Source organism: Notechis scutatus, chromosome 2 (genome assembly GCF_049901735.1).
Source record: "Notechis scutatus isolate UNSWTSFEM ecotype Mainland chromosome 2, rNotScu1.2, whole genome shotgun sequence".
Lineage (NCBI taxonomy): Eukaryota > Metazoa > Chordata > Lepidosauria > Squamata > Elapidae > Notechis > Notechis scutatus.
Genome location: NC_142010.1, coordinates 208,761,166 through 208,775,522, shown reverse-complemented (window position 1 = coordinate 208,775,522; position 14,357 = coordinate 208,761,166). Strand labels below are relative to the sequence as shown.

The 14,357-nt window shown below is 38.9% G+C and overlaps 2 protein-coding genes across 4 annotated transcripts in view; one reads left to right on the top strand and one right to left on the bottom strand.

Annotated features, from left to right (window-relative positions):
• Positions 1 to 14,357, top strand: part of LOC113416405 (solute carrier family 71 member 2-like) — a 151,726-nt gene that overhangs the window by 67,614 nt on the left and 69,755 nt on the right. The gene's annotated exons all lie outside the window — the stretch shown is intronic.
• Positions 1 to 14,357, bottom strand: part of LOC113416423 (kelch domain-containing protein 3-like) — an 86,252-nt gene that overhangs the window by 53,845 nt on the left and 18,050 nt on the right. For all 3 annotated transcript variants that reach the window (XM_026674286.2, XM_087957948.1, XM_087957949.1), the window contains 3 exons: positions 14,233 to 14,321; positions 7,082 to 7,228; positions 6,283 to 6,334 (listed from right to left, as the gene is read on the bottom strand). In XM_026674286.2, coding sequence (XP_026530071.2) covers positions 6,283 to 6,334; positions 7,082 to 7,228; positions 14,233 to 14,321 — 288 coding nt within the window. The remainder of the gene's footprint in view (positions 1 to 6,282; positions 6,335 to 7,081; positions 7,229 to 14,232; positions 14,322 to 14,357) is intronic.

The window sequence follows — 14,357 nt, the reverse complement described above, 5'->3', positions numbered from 1 at the left end:
TATTGTTATAAAAATTTAAGTGAAGAGGAATATGAAAGAAATATGAAAAAAATATGGAAATATTATAAGTGTTCCTAGAATATATATTTGTTTTCTGAGGTTCTCGCGGGTATTTGTATGTGGATCTTTGGTTATTCGGGTTTTCTCCCGCGTAAGATTGGAAGTATCTAGGCAACATTTCGATGAAGTCTCATTCATCATCTTCAGGCTTCTGTCTTCAGCTCTGTGCTTCTCAGAGTGATGTGAGCTTGCAGCTGCTTCTTCCTTTTAACTGCTAGTGGGGGTGTGACTTGATTGGGTGGGGGCTTGGCTGTGTTCTGATTGGGTGGGGTGTGTTCTCATTGGTTGGGGTTTGGCTGTGTTCTGATTGGTTGGGGGTTGGCCATGTTCTGATTGGCTGGAGGTGTGTTCTGTTCAGGTGGGGGCTTGGTTGTGCTCAGGTTGGTCTTAGTTACTGGGGGATTTGAGCTGGTGAGCTGTGATCTTGCTGTTTGGCTTCGAGTTCGTGGTCGTGCTGCATCTTCGTGGTGGGGGTCGGTTCGCTTCATGTATGGCTCAGAGGGGTTTGAAGTGGGTAGTGATGCAGCTGCAGTGCGACTTCTGGTCTGTGGACGTGTCTCATCTTCTGTGTGGGTGTGAGTCTGCTTTTTACGTGGAAGTGTGGTGGTGGCATCTTGTGTGGCCCTCGTGGGTGTGGGTCTGGTGTCATTCATCATGTTAGGTACTCGTCTGTTCATGAGGGCGGGTTTCCAAATGGCTGGTAAGCGGGAGGTGTCATCTCTTTTATTCATGCTGTGTGGGCGTTTTTCTATCTCTATGGCTTCTCTGATTATTCTGTTGTTGAAGTGTTCGGTTTTGGCGATAGTTCTGGTATTTTTAAAGTCAATCTCATGTCTTGTGGCTTTGTGGTGTTGGACCAGGGAAGAGGTCGGTTCTTCTTTTTTGATTGAGTTCTTATGTTCTTCAACGCGTGCACTTATTCTTCTATTAGTTTGTCCAATGTATGTGGTGGAGCAAGCGGTGCAAGGGATTTCGTATACTCCTTGGTTTTCTAACTCGATTTTGTCTTTAGGGTTTCTTAGGATGGTGGATATTTTTCTGTTTGTGCAGAATGCTGTTTTAATGTTGTGTTTTTGGAGGATCTTGCTGATTTTGTCTGTAGTGCCTTTTATATATGGGAGGAGGGCTTTGCCGTTCTTTTGTTCTCTGTCTTGGATTTTGGTTGGGGTTTCTTTTTGGATTAGGTGGGTAATCTTCTTTCTTTGGAATCCATTGGCTGTTAGTACGTTGGTGAGAGTGTTTAGTTCGGTTTTTAGGTGTTGTTCATCAGCTAAGCATTTTGTTCTGGAGATGAGTGTCTCAGCTACGGAATTGATCTGTGCTGGGTGGTGGTGTGAGAGTGCGTGTAGATAGCGGTTTGTATGTGTTTTCTTCTGGTAGATGGTGTGTCCTAGGGAGCCATTGGGTTTTTTGTATACCAAGACATCAAGGAAGGGAAGTTGATTGTTAGCTTCTGTTTCCATGGTGAATTGTATTTTGGGGTGTAGGCTGTTGAGGTGTGTGAGGAAATTGTTCAGTTTTTCTTTCCCGTGTGGCCAGATTATGAAGGTGTCATCTACGTATCTGAGCCAGAGTTTGGGTTTGTGATCATATTTTTCTAGAGCTTGTGTTTCAAAGTGTTCCATGTAGAGGTTTGTGATGACAGGTGAGAGGGGTGATCCCATGGGTGCTCCTTCTATTTGTTTGTATTTTTGTCCGTTGTAGGTGAAGTATGTATTGGATAGACAGTGGTTGGTTAGATCTAGGATGTGCTGGGGGGTTGTATTTGTTTTGGATGGCTGTCAAGGCTTCTTTTATTGGCACTTGGGTGAAGAGGTATATGACATCGAAGCTCACTAGTAGGTTGCTGGGTTGTAAGTTTTGTTTCTTTATGATCTCGATGAACTGGAATGAGTTTCTTACATGTGAGTTGATGGATTCTGCATAGGGCTGTAGTTGTTTGGTGAGAAATTTGGCTAGGTTTTGTAGAGGTGAGCCTATGGAGCTGACTATTGGTCTAAGTGGAGTTCCTTCTTTGTGTATCTTGGGGAGACCATAAAGCTTAGGGCATCTGGATGATTTCTCTCTGGGTATGATTCTTTGCTGGATTTCTTCACTGATGGGGGAGGCTTTTATTTTGGATCTGGTGGTTTTTTCTAGGTAGGTGGTGGGGTCTGTCTTTAGGGGTTTGTATGTGGGGTCTAGGAGTAGGTTGGTTAACTTGGTTTGGTAGTCAGATGTGTTCATAACCACTGTCGCGTTGCCCTTGTCTGCTGGTAGGATTATTATGCTGGTGTCTTCTTTCAGGTTGCGTAGTGCAGTTTGTTCTTCTTTGGATAAGTTGCTTTTGGGTGGTTTGCTAGTGCAGAGGATGTTGGTGATTTCAAGTCTGATTCTATTAGCATCATCAGGTTTTGGTCAGGCTGGTTTCAACTCCGCATATGATGGTTTCTGTGGGGATGTGTTTGGGAGCGACAGCAAAGTTGAATCCTTTTGAAAGGACCTTGGTTTCGGCTTCGGTGAGGATCTTGTCTGAGATGTTGTGCACTGTTTGTTTCATGTGTGGCTGTGAGGGGGGAGGAGTTGGTTTCTGGCGTTGTTGTAGTTTTCTGAGTTTGTTGGTGTGTGTCTGTCTTGAGGGTGGTCTGTGTTTCGGCTCTCCAGACAGCGAGTTGTTTGGATTTGTCCCAAAGGGGTGAATCTTATTGCTGAGTCTGAGGTGAAGTGTGAGGAGATCTTTGTTGATTTGGTCTAGGAGAAATCTTTTTGTGTGAAGTTCATTTCTAATTAGGGCTAATTCTGTTCTTTTTAGGATGCTTTTGGTGGCTGCTATGTTGGTGTGGAATTTCAATTGGAAGCTTGTGGGAATTAAATTTTGATCTCGGCAGTTGCATAGGAATGCGAGGTCACATAAAATGGAAGCTCTTTGGACTTCAAGTTTTTCATAAGTCCTGGTCAGATGGTGGGTTTCCTCTCTGTAGAGGTGCAATATTTGTTTTCTGAGGTTCTCGCGGGTATTTGTATGTGGATCTTTGGTTATTCGGGTTTTCTAGATCACAGCTCACCAGCTCAAATCCCCCAGTAACTAAGACCCACCTGAGCACAACCAAGCCCCCACCTGAACAGAACACACCTCCAGCCAATCAGAACATGGCCAACCCCCCAACCAATCAGAACACAGCCAAACCCCCAACCAATGAGAACACACCCCCACCCAATCAGAACACAGCCAAGCCCCCACCCAATCAAGTCACACCCCCACTAGCAGTTAAAAGGAAGAAGCAGCTGCAAGCTCACATCACTCTGAGAAGCACAGAGCTGAAGACAGAAGCCTGAAGATGATGAATGAGACTTCATCGAAACGTTGCCTAGATACTTCCAATCTTATGCGGGAGAAAACCCGAATAACCAAAGATCCACATACAAATACCCGCGAGAACCTCAGAATTTAGAAAGTAATAAGATAATTAAAAGCAAGATTGAGAAAATTAAGGGAAGGGAAAATTATTTGAGAAAATGTTAAAATAGTAATAAGATATGGAATAGAACACAAAGATAAATATGAAATTGAATTTGTGTCTGTATGGAGAAGTGATAACCTGGGACCATGCTATTCTCAAAACAAATTTTTTACTTGTATTATGTTTTGTGAAAACCCAAATAAAATTTTTATTAAAAAAAAAACTTTTCCAACTCTGCTAATTAACCACAAAGTTGTGAGTGACTTGCTCCAGAATCAGAACCAAACTGTGACCCAAATGGACCAATTGTCCAAACCATGGATTAGCAGGTAGGAAAGAATATATCGCCAATGGCTCCTCTACTAGTTTTGACTAAAGAACTGTAAATAAATATGACAGGAGGCAATACAATCATTTTAATTCACTTTAATCACTTTAATTCATCATATTTGTCAAATTGGTTACTGTTACTGAATCCTCTTTGCTTGACAAATACAATGGAATCCAAATGATCAAACTACTTTCTTGCTCAATTTAATTTTGTTGAAACCAAACAACATCCTTACCAACACAACATGCAAACTATTATTAATTAACCTAATGATATAGGGAGCTAGAAAATGGGCACTTCCCTTTTTGTTTAAATTAGCTCTCAGACTTGGAGAGCTATCTACGCTAAGTGACACATCTGAGAACTAACTTCAAGGATTCAATCAAGCAACTGATTGCCAACTGTGAAATTTGTCACCTCTAACAAGATAAGCTTTTATTGGGGGGGGGAAATCCTGCTGAGTTTTGGCTGTTAGATTCAGATGTGGGCTGGAATGAAAGAGGATTAAATTACTAGTTTACAGAGGGGTAAAGCATGTAGGAGATAAAATCTTTATATCTCAAGTGACTTGAGATTCAAGTGACCTGAGAAGTAATGAAATGGTGCACCACTGGACATTTTGTCTTTTTAAAGGCTGGAGGAAACTTGATAGCTTAAGGAAACTTAAGTTAAAAAAACAAACATGTTTCTGCTAGGTTTTAAGCCAGCAATCTTCTATTTACAAGAACAGTGTTATAACAGTTGTGCTGCTGTAATATTATTGGAAAACACATGACTAGAAGGTTTCATTCAAGACAATGGTAACCATTGATTCAGTTGAGGGGATCCTCTTCTTGCTGTGTAATAACCAATAAGTTGCTGAAGTTAACCTATAATACAATAAAGCCAGGGGTGGGATTCAAATTTCTTAACAACTAGTTCTGTGGGTGTGGCCTAATTTGTGGGTGTGGCTTGGTGGTCATGTGACTGGCTGGGCATGGCTTGTATGTAAATATTATAAGTATTATAATATATATTATAATATATATTTATATTATAATATAAATCAGGATGAAGAAAAAACCATTCTGGCACAGCAGTAGGCTAGCCCCAAATTTAAAACTGAAATGGCTGTGAAAGTCTGACTCACAGACGAACACAGTACAGAAGCCTGATGATGGCAGATGAGATTCTGCCGAAACGTTGCTACAACTTTAAAAGCACAACTATAATGACGTGGGAAAATACCTGAACAAAGCTGAATACCATACCTGTAAGTACCCGCGAAAACTTAAGAAAACATAATAAGTATTTATATAAATATTGAATTTGTTAAATTCAATTAAATATTGAATATTGATTCATTCAGAGATCTGTCTTTCTGCCATTAGCTAGCTGAGTCTGTCACATAAAATTTGCTTGCAAGCAAACTCCCAAAATTAACTCACAACACACCATGTATGTAAATATTGATTTTTTTTAATTAAAAAGAGCAACTTTTACCCAAAATCAGGCAAAGCAGGCAGGCAGATTGAGTTGCTCACAGAATCATTGATTCACTGAGAGATCTATCTTTCTGCAATCTGCTACCTGAGTCTGCACTGAAAAATAGCAACTAAAGGCAGGCAAGTTGAATGGCACGTGTGCCAGGTAAGGAGTGTGCAGGGAGGGAAGGGGCCAGCCAGGGGCACAATTTTCCAGTTCTCTGAACTGCGCAGAATCGCAACATCCGGTTCTATAGAACCTGTCTGACCAGGTAGAATCCCACCCCTGAATAAAGCCCAGAAGGGTATGAATGTTCAACATGATCTAAGTGGAAAAAGAGTACTTTAAAAGGACACCAGAAAATAATACATGGAGGATCAAATGTAGCGTGAAGGGAGTGACTACAAAGTGAGGTCAGTAGTTCTTGCCCTTCAGAAATTTGTTGCTGATCCATTCTGGCCCTGGAATAATGGTACTGGGTGCATATGCTCTAAGATACCCAAAATTTATTCCTTTTTTTTTTTTGTTAATTTAGTGGATAAATAAATATTGTTGCATGGTATGTGATTTGATCCATGACTGAGGTTTTCAAACAGATGTGGCAAATTTGTGGCTTCTACACCTTTTAAAAAATTGTATGGTTGCCAAAACTGTAAGGTTTACACAAAAGCTTAAAATTTTCATAAACAGATTTAATAGAGTTTTAAGGACAAGTAAAAACCACAACTCTACACTGAAAACCTAGGGAAAAGAAGAAAAATGTTTACATTGCTGCCCATGGATATACGCCTGTGCTGCTGCCTTTTTTTGAATCAGGCAATCTCCAAACATTAGGTGTGATTCACATCACACAATATTGTCCACCTCTGCTTTATAGATTTAAATTTTCATTTACAGTTTATTTGACAACTATAATAAAAGAACACCAGACTAAGTTACCTTGTTTAACACAAAAAAGGCTGAAAGAAGAATAAAATAGTTACTTACCTGGCACCAGGGTTTGAAGCAAAGGTTTTCACTGGAGTCCAACAGTGAGACACTAAATGCCAACATGAAATATTAGAATGACAAGAATAGTTCTAAGATGCTATGAGCAATAATGAACAGGGGTGCTGGAATATAGTAAAACATTTATAAGTGTTTGAAAATGTGATATAGGGAGTAAAAATCATACAAAGCTACTTCTCATAGAAATTTCCCTGATAGCTTCCTATAAATAGTTGTAGAGCACATTTAACACGATTGGCTGATAGCATATATAGGAATATATAACTAGACTCATTTTTAGGCTGCATAAAGTAGGATTTAATTAAATGGAGCAACACATTTGCTATAAGATAAACTCTTGGGCCAAGTTATAAACAGTAGCAAGTAATAATGGGATCTACACTAACCTGTACTACAGGTTGACAGAAATAAGAAATCAAGTGGTTATATATTAATTATATTTATTTATTTGTATTTTTACATTATTTATATCTGTTTTTATTAATTTTACAAATATGGCAAACATATCCAAACCCTTCCTCCCCCTATTTTCCCACAACAGCACCCTAGTAAGGTGAGTTGGGCTGAGAGACAGAGTGACTGGCCCAAAATCACCCATCTGGCTTTCATGGCCACGATGAGACTCGAACTCATGGTCTCCTGCTTGCTAGCCTGGTGCCTTAACCACTAGGCCAAACTGGCATTTCTATCTGCACTTGTTTTATGAACATATGCTGCATTCTGGAGTAACTGACATAGAACAAACTACTTTGTCATGTGAGGATTTAGTTGCACCTACCTGTATTGAATGTATAGAGATCATCCACTGCTTTACCATTTTCCATGCCACCATACACAAAGATGTTTTCGCCTATTACAGCTGAACTGTGTTCAAGAGTTTGAGGAGCAAGACCACTGGTTGTGATTTTCTGCCAGGTTAGAGAATCTTAAGGTAAAGGAAATAAAAAAGGAAATTACTCTCTTATTTTGAAGTTGGCTTGGGCAAAGTCACTTTCTTGTTCTGCTTTTTTCCTCAGAATACAACCACTGGAAGAAATGCTACAGAGCAGACTGTTCTTTACCTCCCCATATGTCTTCTGAAAATTACTGTTTTAAAAGCTGGATCCTTTCACTGACAATGTATTTTTTAGGTAAACAGCTGCTCTTTAATTCAGCACTCTCAATTAAGGCATCAGTGAAAGGCTGCTTCACTTCAACCATGCTTTGACTGAACTACCCCTTTGAAGCTTTGTAAAAGAATGTGTTTACCCACCCCTCCCCTCTTGTAAATGCCCCTGCTGAAGTCCTTTGAGATTTTGAAGGTATCAAAGGGTCAACGACAAGAATGGATAGCATTTCCTCTGCATCTCTAGGCAAATTAAGATTGGCTGATTTATTATATGAACGGTGTCAATGAGGAGGCCTGGGGAATGTCTATGTTCTGGACAGGCATATTATATATTATTTCTTTCTTCAGTGCCACAGAAAGCAGGACTGCTGAATGTGGAGGTATGAAGAAAATAGGAGAAGGAGAAGGAATTTCTGAAAGCAGGATCCTTAAAATAATGTTCATGGACATCAATAGGACTATGGACTCCTTTGGAGAAATTTTGGGATTCTATGCCCAGTTAGACTGATTTGTTACATAACTGCATATGTCACTTTGTGCTCTCTACCATCCATGGTACCATGATGAAACTCATAACATACACATGCTCTCAAACTGTGCCTAGTGAATAAAAATATTGGGGGGAGAGGAGCCCTGCATTCAGCTATCCTCCCCCTCCCTCCTCCCCCTCCCCCTCCCCCTCCCCCTCCACCACCACCACCACCATACAAATAGTTCTATATATTTTTAAAAAGCATTAAATAATATTTAAACAAGCTTTTTCTTTTTTTTTTACATTTTAAATACTAATTCCCCACCACTTATCAACAGAAAACCATCCTGTGGAAATTTGGCATTAAAATGGCTCTGGAGCTGCAAAAGAACCTGAAAGACACATGCAGTTGGTGGACCATAAAGGGCCCATCCTTAGAAGCAGCATCTACCTATCTATCATGTTGCATCTAGGGGTATAGTGGCCATTTATTTACTTAACAGAGAGGAAAAATACATTGAAGTTCATTTTCATCTTCAAGTACCTTGTGTTTTGGAGCTGCAATGTATAAACAGTGCAGGAATTACTTGTAAATAATCTGACTGGAAATTTTAGTTGTGAAATACAGGGTTTGGGTTCATGAGTAATTGAACCATAAATTTACTAAATTAATTCAATTGCCTAGGATTGCATGACCCAGTGAACCTTAGATTAATTATACTGGTTGAATTTGCATAATATATTCCACCACAAACTAAACGGATATCTCACCAACTACATTTTATTCTGGAATGTTGTGCTTACTTAACTTATGGTTCATTGGGTCACCCAAACTCAGAAAACTGGGTTAATTGAGAAAACAATGGGTATCTTATGCATGGATAAGGGTCTTGTGTGATTACAGCAAAGAAGCCACAGTTTAGCCAAGTGGATTATGTGAACCCAACCTTCCCTGCAGCTTCTTAAGAAATAAGAGGGTGAATCCTGGTGATCTGCAATAGTGGAAGAGTTGAATTGTTCCTGCTTGGTAGAACTTCACAATAAGCAGTTCCCTCCCAATCCATAATTCCAGTTATAGATTAAGTTTATCCCATCCAATGGATCTGTTTCTGAGACTGTAGGTAATATCCAATTTTCTTTACTTAAAGCCTGGACTTTTCTAGCATATTCTTTCATACGCTAGAATGAAATATGTAAACATATATACATGCTGTGAGCATAAATAGTTTTCTTGATCTGCAACATGAAATGCAAGTTAAATAAAAGCAATACATTAAATTTATCCATCATCATGCACAGTGGAAATAGAAATTGGAGGTGAAGAAATCACTGATCATTTCATAAAAGCATTTTCACCTCATATCTTATACTGCTATTCTGTTTTAAAATAATATCCCCCAAGTTATGTATGAGCTTTTAATTTTTTAAAAAAAGTATATATTCATGCTCATGTGTATTGTGATCCTAACTGTATAGAGAAAAGAGTCTCTCATCCCTACATTCAGTTATTGTCCTCATACAAAAATAGCCTCTTTCATATGTAACTTTATGCTATTGTTATGTAGATAAATTTTGGGCAGGAAACAGTTTGGAAACATTGTCTTCCCCTTTTAACAGGAGCTTATTATTTTTTCTGAATGTTGGCCAAATTGGATAATGATCAGGCTGACTTGGAATGTAAGATAGTATAGGCCAGGCCACAAGATTAGGGAAGGCTGCTCTAATTTTACTTTAAAATGAACAATCCCTATGAGTTTGGACAAGATGAAAAAAACCTCCCAGTTAATTAAAAGCAGAAGCGTAACTTCCAATTTCTTCCTCAAAGCTATGCCAGAGAAAGGGGCAAAGAAAGTGTGCATAGCCACCGTTCATGGATGTAATGCTAAATCATTATTTAGTGTAGCATTTGTAACGGATCACTGAATTCTTTAGTTGGAAAGCCAGTGTTAATAATTTATTAATCACAGTACATAATTCAGAAACACTGGACTTACAAAAGAAGCCCAAATACACCAGAAAGGTGTAATTTTAAAGAAAGGTAAATACTATTGTTAGAAGAATAATTGGGGGGGTTCTGTGAGCTGGGGTTGCGCAAGAACAAATCCCAGCTCTCAAGAACAAATCAAAAATGAAATCCAGACATACTGTGAGAGAAGGTGATTCATTTATTCCCAAAAGCAAAAGAGGTTGGTTTTGGGGGGTTGGCTGCACAAAAATGAGAGACTTGGTTTCATAAGCAGGACTGGTCCTTGGTGTGGACTTGGTGCGGGGCATGGTTTGTGTATGTGCTCGTTCTAAAGTCATGGTCCAAAGGTAATTGGCCTTCCTGTGCAGATTGAGGTGTTCCTGTCTTCGGCTTTGATCCTGAGGTGTTTATGAAATATGGAATGAAAGATTGTCCTCAGATATATAGATCCCTCCCTAGGTGTGGATTTATTGTGAGCATCTTCCTTTATCCTGAGGGGATCCCTGCCCCCCCAATGGAGCCAGTGAGGTGCTAAAAGAGTGTTTGTGTGTTGGTAGATCAGAGGCCTTTTAACTTCCAACACTATATTACAAGAACTTCCTTCCTTCTTTCTTTCTTTCCTTCCTTCCTTCCTTCCTTCCTTCCTTCCTTCCTTCCTTCCTTCCTTCCATTCATTCATCCATCCATCCATCCATCCATCCTCCCTCCTTCCCTCCCTCATCATGACTGGTTGAATATTCTTCTTGCCAAATTATGCCAGTTGCTGTGCAATAATGTAAACCTGTATAAAGTCAAGGCCTGTCAAACTGGTGGCCTGTGGGCCGGCTGTGTCATACACAAGCCACGTTCACCCCACTCTGCAAAGGCAAAAAATGTCATGATATGTCATGATACATTATGTGACATGATTGCGTTTGATACCCATGGGGTAGACTATGGATTAGGAGCAATCTGATATACTGTTAAGCAGTGCTACCAGACAAAATATGAAGAGGATCACAAAGCAATTAAGAACTCTGAGGTTCTACACTCAGCAACATTAAATTTTATAATTACTCTCTGATGATTCACAGATATTCATTGCAGGGACTATTATCTACATGTCTGCCCCCTCTCTCTATATATTATACCATCTTGTTCTGCAACTCCTCAAAGTAGAAGCCCTGATCTCCTTGTTCCCTTTAGAGCAAGGGTCTTCAAACTCGGCAAATTTAAGACTTGTGAACTTCAACTTCCAGAATTCCTGAGCTAACATGACTGGAGGAGGAATTTCAACTCCCAGAATTCCTGAGCTAACATGACTGGAGGAGGAATTCTGGGAGTTGAAGTCCACAAGTCTTAAAGTTGTCAAGTTTGAAGACCCTTGCTTTAGAGGGCCTCTCCCCATTGATGAATGAAAGTATTATCCACTCCTCCTTGGGTCTACAGAAAATTACTCCAGCATGACATTTTGTGATCCCTTGTGGAAGCCTATCCTGCCTCTATAGCCTCTGACTTCTTGCTTAAAGATACTATTGTGATTATATTTGCACAGTGCATAATTACTAAAGCAATGGTGTGTGTGTGTATGTGTGTGTGTGAGTGACAATCTTGAAGTATGTTGAGTCACTAGCAGCACAATTTCTCTTCTTTCTTTACATGCATTAATATTTACATCAGACATCTCAATAAATCTCTTCTCTCCAGAAATCCAGCCCTGTATTCAGTAGCTAATTGCAGCCATTCCAAGGACACTGAGTAGTTTTTATTATAGATATGAAAAGAGTAGCATGTGTGCAAAAGTTCAGTAATGTATTATACATTTATTCTATGTTTACAAGTGGTTCTGTCTTGTCTAGTCTTTACCTAGTTTTTATAATTTAGACAACAGATTATGACTTCCAGATTCTCCCATATTTTATTTGGGAGGAAACAGTGGAGAAGAATTAGCCCTGTCTTTTCAGTGTTATGCTATTTCAGCCTGTTATGCAATACACCATTACATAATTTTAATGTTAGAATATTTAAAGCTCCATTACTGGGACTTGCACCTTAGCAGAATGAGGGCAAATGAAACTTGTCATATGTGAGGAATGGTGTCTATGGATGGGGAGCTAGTATGATTGACTCCAGTGAAGTTTCCCAGGAAGAATAAAACATATTTCAAAGAGGAGGCTGAGATAAGAGGAACCCCACCCAGAGCTGAACAGGAAATAGAAGAAGAAATTTAGGACAGTCACTCCCTAGAATCTCTCAGAACATATATGTTGGGGTGAGAGTAATAAGGGCTTAGTCTTGGATGTAAACAAATAAAGAAGGGAACTTTGGCTGGATTGTTCTATGTTGTTCTTGGGCTGGACCTGGTATCAGAGAACAGATGGAAGAAGATATACCCACATTAGCATGAGTGGACAAATGTCACTTTGTTCCCATCTGCTATTGATCATCCGATTCACTTCTAGTATAATGAGTGATGAAGAATAACAGATTGTATACATCTTTTAACTGCCACTTGTCATTGCCAGTTTAAATGAGAAATACTCTGTAATTGTAGCTGACATGAACCTGTGTACTCATGGGCTAGGCTGCAAATGAATGGGAATACAGATAAAAATGTATAGATACAGAATGCAGAATAACAGGATAGGAAGGAATCTTGTAGGTCATCTAGTCCAACCCCTTACTCAAGCAGGAGACCTTATACCATTTTTGATGAGTAGTTGTCTAGTCTCTTCTTGAAAGCCTTCAGTACCCACAACTTCTGAAGGCAAGCTGTTCCATTAGTTGATCATTCTCACTGTTAGAAAGTTTCTCCTTACTTCTAGGTTGAATCTCTCCTTGATCAATTTCATTGTTCCTTGTCTGGCCTCTGGGTGCTTTGGAAACTAAATTGGCCCCCTCCTCTCTGTGAGTCTCTCAAATATTGGAACACTGCTATTATATCATTCATGGTCCTTATACTGCTATTATATCACTCGTGGACTAGCCATGCTCAGTTCTTGCAACTGTTCTTCATATGTTTTAGCCTCCAGTCCCCTAATCATCTTTGTTGCTCTTCTCTGTACTCTTTCTAGAGTCTCAACATCTTTTTTATAGATTGGGGACCAAAACTAGATGCAGTATTCTAGGTGTGGCCTTACTAAGGCTTTATAGAATGGTACTAGTACCTCATGTAATCTTGATTCAATCCCTCTGTTAATGTAATTTAGGATTGCATTAGTTTTTTTGGCTTCTGTTGCACACTGGTAACTCATATTTAATTGATTGTCCACTAGGATTCCAAGATCCCATTCACAGTTACTGCTATTTATCCAGGTTTCACCTAATCTGTATGAGTACTTTTGTTTTTTCTTGCCTAAGTATAAGACTTTACTTTTCTCTACATTGAATTTCATTTTATTAGAGAAGGCCCTGTGTTCAAATTATCAAATTGTCAGGTTATGTTTGTTCTGCTTCTTCTAACTGATCAAGAACTGCTGTTAATCAGGGATAGTCCATTATGACTGAAATGTTTACATTTGCTGAATTCCAAAATACCTTAATATCACTAGGATGGTGGAAGCTCCTCAAAAAGTTCTGTCAAAACCTCCACACATATAATGTTGTATAAGAGCTCTGAGAGAATCTATATTTGCTTCTCAAAAGGTAGCTTTTGGCACAAAAGGTGTTTATTTGCATTGCAAAGTCTGACAACTATTGCCAAAATTAGGACCTGCATGAGGCCCATAGAAGATTAAAGCATTTACTTTTCTGGAACAAATCAGGCTAAAGTTGGATCTAAGGTACAGTGGATTATGAATTTACATTTAGAACTGAGTAAACCTTTAATTTGAAAAGTTCTCAGTAGGGAATCTAAACTTGGAGTCAAATCACCTTCAGGGAGCAAAGATATATCTAAAAGAGAGTTGTTTTTAAATGAGATACATTCCTTTCAGCTCTCTAGGTGACATGAGAAAGTAAGCTCCAAAGCTTTGTGTCATAGATCTAATCAAAGAGCATTCGTCTTTCATTTGCTCAATCACTCTGTAATGTATCTGTGCAGAATGAGCTCCAATTTCCCATGAATAGAAAGAATAAGAGGGATACTGTAAGTTTTGAAACAGGTCTCAATATGAAATCAGATTTTGGTTTAAAACTTCTGTTTTAATTTTAAAAGGTTCAGGCCATTCGACAAAGAATCATTACCTATAGGGATGCTATAGACATGTAGCAAAGACTAGTTTTATAAAATGGATGGGATCATCAGAAGCCACCCTGTTGAATTGTCATTGCTGATTCTAAGTAATAATGTATTAGGATAAGAAATGGTTGTGTTTTTTTTTTACAAAACATGAGCAAGAATTCTTCTGACTAGCCATTAACTAAATGAACTATAAATCCTGGGAAATTTATGTTTTTACTCACCAAGATCAAAAACATAGACTCCTGGAAGGCAATACTCAGCATTCTGGCTTGAACAACCTCCAAATAAATATATCTTGCCTTTTACTACACTATAAAGCAAAGTTGAAATGTTAAAGTCATCCATA